The sequence below is a fragment of the Falco cherrug genome, chromosome 15 (assembly GCF_023634085.1).
Source record: "Falco cherrug isolate bFalChe1 chromosome 15, bFalChe1.pri, whole genome shotgun sequence".
NCBI lineage: Eukaryota > Metazoa > Chordata > Aves > Falconiformes > Falconidae > Falco > Falco cherrug.
In genome coordinates, this window is record NC_073711.1 from 5,228,047 (window position 1) to 5,241,743 (window position 13,697).

The following is a 13,697-nucleotide window of genomic DNA, read 5'->3' on the forward strand; positions in this document are numbered from 1 at the left end:
ATCCCCTTGTAAGGGACTTAATTCAGACAAGACCAGTCTTGTCTAAAGCTTAAATACTTTATGATCCTTTGAAAGTTTGGCCACAGCACTGTGTGAAGTGTGTTGGACTGTACAAGAGGCACCCTTTTCTCTCATCTCCTTGTGTCAAAAGTATAAAGGGCAGGATGTTATGGAATTACCCTTAAATGTTTGTCTTATCATGCATTTGCATGAGTGGATTTGCATCCATTGCTGTTTATAAGCATTTTCAGACTTGGGTACATCGCTTACTGTGTTTGTTTGCTCCATGGATTTGAAGTATAGACAAGGTTTATTTAATGAACAAGGCTATTAAGCAGCCCTGAAAACTGCTCTCCACAGTCACTTACAGAATGGCCTTCCCACTTTGCCTTTCTTTTCCAGGTGACCAGGGAGAGTCTGTTGGCATTCCTGGCATTGCTGGACCAAAAGGAGAGCGAGGGGACCCGGGATTCCCAGGTGAAGCAGCCCTTGACTGCTGACTTCAAGAACACAAAATTCTAGAGATTAAGCAGGATGGCTTTGCCCAGTTTGGGTATTTTTGTAACCTATAAAGTTGAATACTTTAGCCCTGTCCTGGAAGTGAGGTTTGAGGAGTCTTTAATCCAGGCAGGACACAAATCCGGATGATAATGAACATGTTTGAGAACAGACCGATTCTAACGCTGGGTCCCACTTCACTTCTTGCGGAGGAGCTTGTGAACTTGCACTGGTATTTGGCATCCAGGGAGTCCAGGCCAGGACCCAGAACATGTCTAAGCAGACACAAGTGCTACAGCCTCAACATAACATGTTTCTTATTCCCTTCATGCCTTCCTCCAGTTTGACTTGCACTCTAGCACGTGGTATGTTTTCATCCTTTCAGGAGAGAGGGGGCGAGATGGATTCAAGGGTGAACCAGGCTACGCAGGAAACACTGGAGTAAATGGACTCAAAGGAGGCCCAGGAGATCTTGGCCAAGAAGGACCAGCAGGTACTGGACTAGGCATCCAAGTTCTGCAGTTCATGGTGTGACTGTGGAACAGCCTCACCTTGTTGTTCCCTTAGCCCTCGATGGCCCGTCTCAGCTGAGGCTTAAACAAGAGGGTTGACAAGAAGATGGGAATTTTCTTTGACACTAGTGTAAGGTGTTACCTTGTCCTCTTGTGACTGACCCTGTGGACCAACCCTGTGGTGAATCCTGCACAATCTAAAGGAATTCCTTTAACAAACAGGGAAGACCTCAGTTAGATACAAGCAGTAGCAGCTTCTTTGCAGCTGCTTGTGGCCAAGACTGCTCTACAATCTTCCATTGCAACATTTCTGTCCTTTCCTTCTGTAGAGCCAAACCTACCCAGAAGGATGGCTACTAGTGTCTTTGGGTCGTGTTGCAACTAGCAGGTAGATTCTCAAGCTGTTATCAAGATTAAAGGTGGGAAAACAGTGAAAGTTGTTATTGGAATATTTTATTTGGAAAACAATTTAATTAGTTATTCAGTATGTGAACGGTTCTAGTGTGTCCCTTGATGGATGATGAAGAATGTCATTGCTATGATTTAAAAAAAAAAAAAAAGCTACCAAATAAGTAGTTTGATAAATGCTATGCTAGTAGTGGTAGTGAGGAGAGATTTGGATCTGGTTTTGCTTTATCTAAATAGTAGTTTATTCTTACAAGTTAAGTGCAGGAGGAGAAGCTGTAAGGTGGAGCCATGAGCTGTTCCAGCCCAGTGTAGTACAGGAACATTTTTCTGCTTGTTTTTAGGAATCCCTGGAAATGCTGGGCTGAGAGGAACCCCTGGACCACCAGGACCTCCAGGGCAGCCAGGATCTGTTGGATTCCCTGGAGCTCGTGGAACAGCAGGACCTAAAGGTATATGTGGAGCCTGCACATGGGAGGAGAAATTGGGTCAGAAAACCAGTGTTTCAGCCAAGTACATCACAGCAGGCAGGCAGCACTCTTATGTGTGGGCCAGCTGTGCGTGGGAAATCAGCTCATTTCTTGGCAATGTTAGCGCAGGCACCAGCTGCTAGAAATGAGCAGAGGAGTGGTTGGAAAGGGAGAGGCTCTCACTTGATTTGGTTCACTGATGGGTGTTCACTGAGGGTAAAAGTGGTGAGAGCAGTGGGAAGAATTTCCATGAAGGGGGGCCTGTGTGAAGGAAGATTTTTCATACTGTGTCCCCCTGTGTGTCAGGTTTCTGGGGCACGTTGTAGTCTCCATGAAACATCTTGTGCATTTCCACCTAACTGGATTATTTGCTTATTTGCTCACATACGTGTTTCCAATGTCTCCAGGATTTCATGGATTTCCGGGTTTAAATGGTCTGAATGGCTTGCCAGGCACAAAAGGATCTCCTGGAACACCAGGTAAAGGAAACGTGTAGTAGAAGTATCACAGCTGGGGAAATGCATACACTGGTCTATCATGAGAGCAGTGTTTCCCACAAAATCCCACTGTTTCACCCAGTTCTGGATTCAATTATAACCCACATAAAAACCACAGGATACTGAATGTGTATGAATAAATTCTTCTTAAATGCTAGTAAGAATAGGATGCAGCCTGTGGAGCTGAAGAGGCTTTTCTGGTGATGGTTCTCCTTGAATTCCTGAAGGACTGTGTCACTGCTGGAAAACTGATGGAATAAAATCAAAACTCTTCCATTTCTAATGGATGTTTGATTTCAGCAGGGCAACACCAAAGGCTTGCTTTGAGTTAGGCTTAGCGATGACATGTTTCCTTACTGCTCATATCCCTCCATTATATGGAGCTCAAGAAAGGCATTAGAATCATTAAATCAGAAGCTGATTTATTTGATTAGGTTCTGGATTCTGCTTTTGGGAAGCTTGTTCTGGATTTTTTCATGTTTTTAACCATATGAAACGGAATGTGGTTCTGTTCTGCAAACTGTTTTACTAAATGCAGAGCGGTGGAGAAAGACTTTACCAGAGAGACTTGTTTAGTTACAGTCATCAGGTAAAGGAGCGCTTAAAATCTGTGGCAGACATTTTATGCATGAAATAGGACAACACAAGTCTTCATGTGTACAATTCAAACAATACTTGTTTGAAACGTTCTCTGTTAGAAGGTAATGATTTACAGCATATAGATCCTCCACAGTTTTTCATCTGAGCAAGCTGCTTAGTATTTACTTTTACCAGAGTGACATGCTGAACATCTCCCGGCAGCTTTTCCTGGAGCCTCTGCCCTGCACCACTTGTGCCTCAGTGTGTCTTCTGCAGTAGTCTGTGCGAACTGACCTCTCCGTGTCGGAGTGTGAAGCCCACTAGATTATTTAAAGACCAGAAAGTTGAGTCTGTGTTGTGTCTTCTTGAGAGACACAGCATACGGGCTGGCAGGCAAATCCTGTTACAGGAGCGCTATGTTCATACCCTTGTGCAAGAGCTTGTGGAAAGACTAAAACAGTCATATGTTCCTCTCTCAGCACCTTGCAGATGGTTTAAATTCACTCTGCACAAGCAGCGTAGCACATGAGGCACCAGATCTCTTTCTGTTGCTCTACTGAAAACAGCAGAGAGTAGTAAATGGCTGGGTTTTTATTACAACTGTTTGTGTAATAATTTAACTGCTATTTGTGTGAATAGGCTCTCTTAATCTTTGTTAATCACATTTGATTAGGTCTAAGTGAAGCTGGACTTAAAGGCCCTGCAGGCCTCCCAGGTCCAAAGGGTGAAGAAGGGTCTCCAGGCTTGGGTAGAGGAGCTCTAGGATTCCCTGGACCAAAAGGCTCAGCTGGAGACATGGGTAAATATTGATGTTCTGGAAGCCCAGCAGGATGTATTGCAGCTCAGGTTAGTGGGCCGCATGGTCAGCAGTTACCAAAGAGAACTGAAGCCACAAAGGTGGTTAGTAGTTTGACAGGTAAATGTTAAATCTGTGATGTGGCTATATATTTGAAAAACAGTTGGCTACACAGTTGTTACAGTGTCTATACATCTCCTAAGCAGCAGAATATGTATTTTTTCCCCTCATGTAGTGCGATGTCTTTCTGTTCTTCTCAATATAAACGCTATTCAGCCACTGCTTCTGTCCTGGTCTTTCACAGACATTTCTGTGAAGATCACTGAAGAGCTTTGGGTACACTCTCTCATTTTGTATCTCTTATTCTAGGTCCCCCTGGTCCTGTGGGACTGCCTGGCTTGCCAGGAACACCTGGAGCTTCTCTTCCTTCTGATATACGTGGGAGACCTGGGGATGCTGGCCATCCAGGAGCTGATGGGAGCTCAGGTATGAAGCGAGGCCTCTTAAGGAGAGTGGCCTAGCTAAGGGGATTTCTGTTTCTTTATGTGGTCCCTTTGAAGAGCTCAGAAGGGAAATGACTTGGATGAGTACTGACATTTAACAACCTGGGGTTTAGATCAGGGATCGAGAACGAGGAGATCTGTTTTCAATTCCTACTAATGAATCCTGATTTGATTCAGCCTGTTATTAAAGCTCTCTAGTCCCATTCACCTGTTATAGTACTGAAGACAGACTTGGGCACTGAGGTGGGTACTTAAATCGAGTGTAGCGTGTCTTAATTGGGACACCAGCTCCGTTTTGGTATGTGGCTTCCACAGCTGTAATGATAGGCTCTGTGTGAAGTTTAGAAGTATGCTGTGTGAGTTGGGAGACAGCAAAGCTCCACTGCTACCTACAGGCACTTGCCATAGGGTCGACAGTAAGTGTAGTGTGAAAGATTTGTCGCAACAGCGTTGGTACCCGTTCAGTGTCTCACAGCCTTGTCGGAGAGGCTGAGAGTCTAGGCAATTCCCTGGCCAAGGATCTGAAGCCAGTGCTCTCATTCCCCTAGGGAATGCCCGGGTCACCAGGCTAGCCAGCAAGTGGGGCAAGGGCTGTGCTCAGGCCCACAGTTTGAAGCTAAATTACCGTGGTTAAAAGGATTTAAAAGCTTATGAGACCTAAGTGGATATAAGCAGGTGGGGTCTGATTCTTTTCCTTCAGGAGGAGGACACCCCTGGAAATACAGACACCCAAATGATGACTGGCCTCTAGAAAGACACACTGGGGATAGCCCCAGCATCTACTTTGCCCCAGGAGCAGACTGTGCTAATTACCGCTGTTGTCTCTAGGTCTTCCAGGTCCTCCAGGCCCACGAGGGCCCCCTGGCCCAGCTTCTGACCAAGGTGACACAGGCAATCCAGGTTTCCCTGGTGTTCTTGGCTTGCGAGGCATTAAGGGTGATGTGGGACCCACTGGTCCAATCGGACTCCCTGGAGCATCTGGATTCAAAGGTAATCTTGCCTTGAAAGGATCTAGGTGTGGTTTGGCCACTGTCACCCGGACAGTATGAACAGCTATGTGTGGTTAGTGTGACCTCACTCAGGTGTAAGCACAGCTGAGTTTGTTGCCTACATCTTCCCCCTTGGCCCACGCAGGTTTTATCTACTGACTCCAAAAGCAGCAAAGTGAGGCCAGCTCCAGGTGCTCTTCAGTGTGTCCCTAATGACTTTTTTCTCTTTCTGTTTTTTTTTTCTGAGTGGGTGATGTCCACATGCAGTGGTGCTCTGCTGGTTGACTACGGTTGCCCACTTGCATATGCTGTAAAGGCGAAGGCTGCAGACACTGTTTCATCCCACCTATGGTGTATGCTCAGAGGCATAGTGTGGTGGATTTAGGCCTCCACAAGAGGCTAAGAGGACTGTAGGAATGAAGAGATCTTGTTCTGGGCTAAGGCAGGGAGAAGGTTGCTCTCTCTTTGGTCTGTGCCAAAGGAGACTAGAGGGCAGCTGCAAACAAGAACTCCAGTAGCAAGGTTTCAAACAAACCACACAGCTCAGAAGCCAGGAAAGGATGGAGAAGTGCTGCCAGTTGAAGAGCTGTTTGCTGTCTTTGTAGGCTGGCATATCCCCATCTCTCTATGCTGTGCATAGAGGTGGATTCCACACAGAAAAATGTGTACTCCTCAAACACCTTCCCTGGGTTACCCAGGGAAGGGGAAGAAAACTTTCAATAAAATGTAATTATGTAGCCGTGGGAGTTCTTGTCTTGAGGTTCTGCAGCCAGTCTGAATGTCAGAATGGCACAGAGTTCCTTAAGGGTTGCGGTCCCCTCCATCTCAGAGCTGAAATGCTGTTGCCATTGCTGCCATCGGTGTGTTTCTCAGTGTCCCAGGTGTGGGTCACCATCAGGACCCTATGCTTAGCCCCTGAGGTCTTCAGCTGTGTGTCTTTGCAGGTATAAGAGGTGAGCCTGGCCTTATGGGGATGCCAGGTAAAGATGGGCCAGTGGGGGATCCTGGTTACCCTGGGCTGAAAGGTGAAATGGGCCGTCGAGGTGAGTGCTGGAGGAATTGAAAAGCTGTAATACTTTATTGCACGTGGTTTGGGCAGGGGGGAAATTTCAGAGCTCCCTTCCTGGGCTTATTTGAGGGACTCTTTAGTTTCTTAGAGATTGAAATAACTTAGAAAGAGCTTGATGTACCACTTCTTACAAAGACAGCCAGTGCTGATGTACTAAGGCAGTCTTAATTTAGTGTACCTCTCCTTTGTGTCAGTATTATCATCAAAACCGTAAACTTTTTGTGGGTAACTTACCCTTCCATTTGCACCATGTGCAGGTCTCCCTGGCCGACAAGGGGCTCCCGGTATAACCCCACAGCCAGAAGAAGTCACAGCCCCTGCAGGCCTGCCTGGTCTGCCAGGAATTGATGGTGTCCCCGGCTTTGATGGAGAGCCTGGATTCCAGGGCCCAGCTGGAAAACCAGGTAAAAAGCACGCTCGGATCACTGAGTGGCCTTCTGGAAGAACAACACTGCTTTCTCAAATGCATTAGGAAGGTTTACATGTTTTTTCTAATAAAGGAAATAATTCCAGCAAAATGGATACCAATATCGTGTTTTATTATTACTAGAATGTATTTGATGAATTCTCTTCATGCACTTTTGCAGTGTTTTTAAATTAGATTTCCAGAATTAGGTGCAGCAGCCTGTGATGTAGCTGATATGGTACCAGCTTTGGTATAGCAGGTGGAATGGTCATGAAAATGATTCACCACTGAGACTGGAATTGTCGATGAGATACTGTAGCTGGAGAAGCGCTGGGAACTTCAGCCAGCACCACTGCGGTTCATATTGTTTGGGAAAGCAGCTTCAGTGGGTCCTGTACCAGCTGGCTCTCCTAGGCCCAGCACGTCCCCGTGATTCCTTTCCCAGCGCTGCCGTTAGGTGATTTTTAGGTGTTAGTATTCCCTTTTATTCACGAAAACTCCTAGAGCAGGAGCATCACTTAGCACCGGTCCTTCCCCCTGGATGCTATCCTGAATCCCATTAATAATAGGAGCTGATGGGAGCAGAGCTGCGTTAGTTCCTGGCTCCCCATTGACAGTTCCTAACGTGAGTAAATGTGCAGGGAATAAAAGCTGAGCGAGCCTTGATTAATACTGGTCAGGCACTGGGGTAACAGGCGCTGCAGAGCACTGGGAAGTTCATTGGGAGATTACCCCTGTTTATACTCTTTCTAATACCTGACCTTTACAAAAGTTGTGCAAATATACACCCGTCTGTTTCCCAGTCACATGTTTCTTTACACTAATGTTTACCTTCCACATTACTGCTCAGCTGCTCGGTATCTGGTCCTGTGCAGTTGCATAACACCTTCTGTCTCTTTACACTGTTTTGTAATACTTTAACTCGTAACATCCTGAACACTTATTTTATTGTTGATTTATCCAATCCATGCCAGACCTTTCTGGTTTGGGGTCAGGACAGTCCTGAATGGATTCTAAAGGTCCCCAAGACCAGGCACCTCCTCTTATATCCCACTGAATTCTAAGCCTTTGTATTTTGAGCCCCCTTCGCTGCCCTGGGACTTTTTAAAAATTTGTCCGTCAGATGCTCACCATCAGATATCGGAGGGAGGAGGGGAAAAGTGAGTTTAGTTCAAGTCAGTGGCTCAAATTTTACATATTTAGGCTGAACATCAAGGCCAATTTTCTGGTTTGAAAAAAGGGTGAAATCAAGCAAAAGATGTGACTTCAAGTCTTAAGCAAAATTTCAGCAAGGTAGCTCAACTTTCTTCAGCTTACAACAGCTGGGCCGTTATACCAGAGGATTCTTGTTTTCACAGTGCAGGAATCTCAGACAGACATGAGAAGAGCTCGCAGACTTCCACATCAAATGGGAACCTGAGTCTTAGTATGGGATGTGGCTTCAGACTTAAATCTGTAGCTTATCCCAGATCTCAGTGCTGCATTTTAAGCCTTGTATAACGTTCAGCTCCACCTCTTGATCCTTTAACAGACAGTCAGGTCGTGTGGAGTCCTTGGGCGGAGTTAGTTGGTTGCAGCCACAGCTGTTGAAGAGTGAGTTCTCAGCGTGGCTGCTGACAACGTATTTCTCTTCTGGAATATGATTGCAGGAGTGAAGGCTTTAGTATGAGGAAATAATGATGATTAAAATAATAATAATAATTGTATTTCATTTCAGGTGCAAAAGGTCTGCCAGGAAGATCTGGTTTGAAAGGACGTGATGGTTTGCCTGGATCACCTGGCATAGTTGGGGATCCAGGGCCTTTGGGTGCCCCAGGACCACAGGGATTTGAAGGTAATGTTATGATTTGGGGAGCACAGATCAGTAAGAAGCAATCGGTAGAATTCCATTTACCTACAGGTCCTGCAGAGACCCTCCCCAACACCCAGCCACCTTAGGAAGACCAGGGGATGGACATGGTCTTGTGTCTTGTATCTGCAAGGAAGTAAATTGAACCTTCAGCGAGGAAGGTTATGTCACATGTCATTGTTGTGTATCACTGCTGGGTTTCCCTGGGTACAGTTCTGAACATCTTTTGGTTTTCATGTTTTGTGGATGTGGGACCTGTCTTGAAGATCTAAAAGAGCAACACAGTGTTCACAGTGAACACAGCTGTGAGGGCTGGATAGCAGAGGAAATGCAGAGTGAGAGAGAGAAGGTCTGGATTCTGCCACAGATTTGTTGTAGAACTTTTGGCCTTTCGTGTCAAAGGAATATCACCATGTAGAGAGCTATAGCAAGAAATAATTTACTAGCCTTTGGTTGGCGCTTTGAGATCCTCAGAATTACTGTACTGTGAGATATGTTCTAACAGGTTGGCACCAGAGTTGTTGGGCAAAGAAAGAAAATTGCGTGAGTTAGGAAATGGGGGTGTGGCACTGTGAAATGACTGCCTCTGGAACTGGCAAGTGGTCATTTCTATAACCACGGTCAGAGCTTGGGCGCCTTGTTTGTCGTGGTTTAACCCCGGCCGGCAACCCAGCCCCACGCAGCCGCTTGCGTGAATATCCCTGTGGGATTTATCTGCTTAAAGAAGTTGTAGAGATTGATCCCTTTTGTGGCATAGAAGCTGAAAATATTGAGTGCTGACGTAAGACCCCAAATTTTGGAACAAAAGTTTACAGAATTTAAGCAGTGTAACAACAATCTTTTTCCAATTTTAAAAAAGTTTTGCTCACTCCCTGCCACCCAGAGGGATGGGGAGGAGGATCGGAAAGGAATGTAAAACTCAAGGGTTGAGATAAAAGCAATTTAACAGGTAAAGCAGAAGCCACGCACACAAGCAAAGCAAAGCAAGGTGTTCATTCCCCACTTCCCACGGGCAGGCGGGGGCTCAGCCATCCCCAGGGCAGCCGGGCTCCATCACGCGTAACGGCTACTCGGGAAGACAAACGCCATCATGCCAAGTGTCCCCCCTTCCTCCTTCTTCCCCCGGTTTATATACTCAGCGTGACGCCATGGCTGGCAGGGCACAAGGAACCAAAGGGTCCTTGATCTAGTGTAAACAAACCCAGCAACAACTAAAACCATCACTGTGCTGTCAACACTGTTCTCACGCCAAATCCAAAACACAGCCCTGCACCGGCTACTAAGAAGAAAATTAACCCTGTCCCCGCTGAAACCAGGACATCATTGTACAAGGCCGATGCAAAGACAATGACAGCAATGCCAGAACTGGGTATAGAGCCAGCTGGTGTCCACGCCGAGTGTTGGTAATAGTGACTCCTTTTCTGTCTTCTAGGTGTTGCTGGAAAGCCGGGCTCGCTTGGTTTGCCGGGAATGCCTGGTCGGAGCGTGGGTGTTGGATACACTTTAGTGAAGCACAGTCAGTCGGACCAAATCCCGCCTTGTCCCATAGGAATGAATAAGCTCTGGGATGGCTACAGCTTATTGTATGTGGAGGGGCAGGAAAAGTCACACAACCAGGATCTCGGTGAGTTGACGAATTCCCTCGGGCATGAACGATGTAGGCCCAAATCCCATTTCAAATGAGCATTCTTCGTTGGTACCGCTGGTGTTGTAGTAGAGGTGACAGAAGGCTGCTTGGCCAGAATCTGTGCTGGGAGCAGGGTCACTTGTGCCATCCTCCACCACTCGTGCCTGGTGTGTATGAGCTGGAGCGACTGGCAGATGCTTGATGTAACCACTTCTCCGATTTTTACAGGTTTTGCTGGCTCATGTTTGCCTCGCTTCAGTACCATGCCTTTTATTTACTGCAACATCAATGAAGTGTGCTACTACGCCAGCCGAAACGACAAGTCCTACTGGCTCTCCACCACTGCCCCTATCCCCATGATGCCCGTGGACAGCGCTCAGATCCCGCAGTACATCAGTCGTTGCTCAGTGTGTGAAGCACCTTCCCAGGCGGTGGCTGTGCACAGCCAGGACATCACCATCCCACAGTGTCCCCTCGGCTGGCGCAGCCTATGGATAGGATACTCCTTCCTTATGGTAAGGATGCTATTGCTAATGCAAATGCAGCTTTAAACGCTTCTGGATCTCCTCTCTGATTAGATGCCTGGGACTGTGTTCTGTGAGTTGCTTACAGGGAACTGGAGCCCTGTCGCTTTTCACCCCAGCGCACTGGTGCTTTATCAGCTGGCCCGCTGTGGGCTTCCCGAGTCCGTTCCCATTTAGCTGGCCACCTCGCCCCTGCTGCTGGCGCTCAGCGGTAGCACTGACGCAGTAGTTCTGTATTGCTACATACAATATATAAAACAGATACTTTGTTCTTCAAACCTTTAAATGTGGAAAACACTAATTAAACGACTGGGTTGTCTTAATCTCCTCTCCCAGTGGAAAAAGCATTTTCTGTTGCACTCTCCTAGAAGCTCATTAGTATAAGATTGTTAGAAAAATCTGAAGCCAGCATATGAAGTTACCAAGTTTTCCCAGCTTGCAAGTGAGGAGCTGGTTTTCTGTTATACCAGACCTGCGTATTCAGCCTGAGGATGTTCCTGTGCTGCTTCGCCTGTAGCTCTGGCTCAGAAGACAGATACTTATATAATAGAATAAATTTATATTATATATATAATAAATATTTATATATATATATAAAATAAATAAAATGTAACATGTAATAAAAATAATAAGATAAGAAGTAGCCAGCACATAATTTTGGTGGCCCGTTTTACTCCTTTTAACAACGGAACTGGAGGAGTCCCCTGTTCACCTCCCGTTCTGTTCCTCTGGACTCATTGAACCTGCCATCTTTATTTCAGCATACCGCGGCCGGTGCGGAAGGTGGCGGGCAGTCCCTGGTCTCGCCTGGGTCCTGCCTGGAGGATTTCCGCGCTACTCCGTTCATTGAATGCAACGGCGCTCGGGGCACCTGCCATTACTTCGCAAACAAATACAGCTTCTGGCTGACGACGGTTGAGCAGTCGCAGCAGTTTGTCAGTGCTCCTCCCTCAGAAACTCTGAAAGCAGGACAGCTTCGAACGAGGGTCAGCCGCTGCCAAGTGTGCATGAAGAACCTGTAGGAACAAAAACGCAGTCACAGTAACAGTCTTTGTTACCTAAGGCTAGACGTCGCTGTTGTGAAGAAGGATGAGTTCATAAACCTGCTTGGTGTGTGGGTGAATTGAGGCAGCCAAAATTCGACAAAAATTGAGTGTCAAGTCCGGGAGTTTGACTGCGCACAGAGGAGGGAGACACCGGTGCTCTGAGACCCCTTTTTTTTATGGAACACGGTGCTATGCTTTTACTTCAGTGGGGGCTTTTTCCCCTCATTTATGGCTACCTCAGAAAGTCTCTGCAAGTTCCTTATTCAGACCGAAGAGTAACGGGTGTCTGACATTACGCCGCTCCTCTGGCCATGGCACACACAACAGGAGAGACTTTTCACAAGTTAAGCTTTACCAGTGTCTTTGCAAACAGTATTTGGTCTAGCATAAGGGAATGAAGACTCGTTCTCACATGAAATACAGAGCTAGCTAAAGTTTATCAGTGTAGTGTAGGTGACGTAGAAACACTTAAGTATTAATGGTTGATAACTGCCTTCCTTAGGAAGACTCAAAGATTAATTTGGTTCGCTTTGCTTATTAAACAGATGGGACGTTCTTTCCTCCAGTGACAGGTAATCAATTCTAATCCAAACTTTCATCCACGGTTAGCTTTAAAGAGCTACCCCGGAGAAAAATTCAATTTTTGATGTGAAGATGAGTTCAAACCACCTCTAGCGTTTTTCATAGCTTTCTACTGAAATATATTGCAGGTAAAATGTCGACTTGAAGGCCTGTGCTTATCTTCTGGCAGGCAGGTGATGAGCAGCCACCAGGAACGTTTCGTTACTCAGAACGTACGTTTCCTTTCTGAGGTAGCCTTGGCACACTTGTAATTCTCCGAGCTGTGCATAGTTGAAAAGCAGAGGCTTCACTAGGCAGCACGCAAGCTTGTGCAAACACAGAAGCCAGCAGTTATGGGATGTGCATTTTTCACTCCAGTCACGATGTGTAGTACACTTCTTCCCCTGGGCATTACTCCCACGAGTTTAAGGAACGGTATTTCCAGTGTATGCACTGTTAACCAGTCATGCTTTCCTTTAGGGCATAATTAAAGTGCCACTAATTGTATTATCCTTGTATATTTTGAGGGAAAGCCATGAAAAAAGGTATGCTAATATATATATATATATATATATAAAAGGAAGTCATTTAGTTGGGCTAAAGTTATTATCATCGACCTCCCTAGAGTGAAGCATATGAAATCCTTAGGTGTTGACATCCCAGGACATTTGGAAGAAGTGCCTTGCAAATACCCCTTGGCTTAAAAATCTTAAAGACAGAATTGTTCAGAAAATTATTATTAATGCAAGACTGAGACATTGTTTTAGTGTTATTTCTTTACTAGGTTCTAGGCTCTAGCTCTGTCCAGCAAAATAGTTCTTTTAAGAACATGCTTACTTCTAAGCAGATAATATTTTTATCTGTATGATTATTTACATGCGTAATGTAATATTGCCTTCCTAGACCGGGGTCAGACCGCTGTGGATGTTCTGAGTTGAACCACACTGGAGATGAGCAGGGAATTTGTGAAGAACAATTTAAGTGTTTCATTTAACTTACTCCTAATTGTGAAAGATCAGCAACTGCTTGGGGTTTATTTTGCCAGTATCCTTAGGGCACTGTAACGCTGCTGGGTGGCAATCCCGCTGCGCAGAGTAGCCAGCCTACTTCTTAGCTGTCCCAGCACAGAGGAACCTGTTGTAGCTACATCTTGGGTTACGCCAGCACCCCTTAGAGCGCTGCGTGCCCACAGTGAAGCCCGTACTTTGTGAAGATTTGTGCAAACAGCTGGCAAACGAGTTTTTCAGCTGTCGGGCTCCCACGGTGCTATAAAAAGGGGGTCGATCAGGTTGTAGCTACAGGGACTCAGTTTGATTTTGGAACACGGGCACATCCAAATACAATTAGTTTTCCAGGATCAGCGCCT

General features: G+C 46.0%; 1 protein-coding gene across 1 annotated transcript in view; it reads left to right on the forward strand.

Annotated features, from left to right (window-relative positions):
- Window positions 1-12,901, forward strand: part of COL4A6 (collagen type IV alpha 6 chain) — a 139,466-nt gene extending 126,565 nt beyond the window's left edge. The window contains exons 33-45 of the mRNA XM_055727498.1: window positions 403-477; window positions 884-991; window positions 1,760-1,867; window positions 2,293-2,364; window positions 3,635-3,760; window positions 4,127-4,243; window positions 5,089-5,250; window positions 6,194-6,292; window positions 6,576-6,722; window positions 8,442-8,558; window positions 10,006-10,197; window positions 10,429-10,715; window positions 11,486-12,901. Of these exons, the coding sequence (XP_055583473.1) occupies window positions 403-477; window positions 884-991; window positions 1,760-1,867; window positions 2,293-2,364; window positions 3,635-3,760; window positions 4,127-4,243; window positions 5,089-5,250; window positions 6,194-6,292; window positions 6,576-6,722; window positions 8,442-8,558; window positions 10,006-10,197; window positions 10,429-10,715; window positions 11,486-11,746 (1,871 nt within the window). The 3' untranslated portion in view covers window positions 11,747-12,901. The remainder of the gene's footprint in view (window positions 1-402; window positions 478-883; window positions 992-1,759; window positions 1,868-2,292; window positions 2,365-3,634; window positions 3,761-4,126; window positions 4,244-5,088; window positions 5,251-6,193; window positions 6,293-6,575; window positions 6,723-8,441; window positions 8,559-10,005; window positions 10,198-10,428; window positions 10,716-11,485) is intronic.
- The last annotated feature ends 796 nt before the right edge of the window (window positions 12,902-13,697 follow it).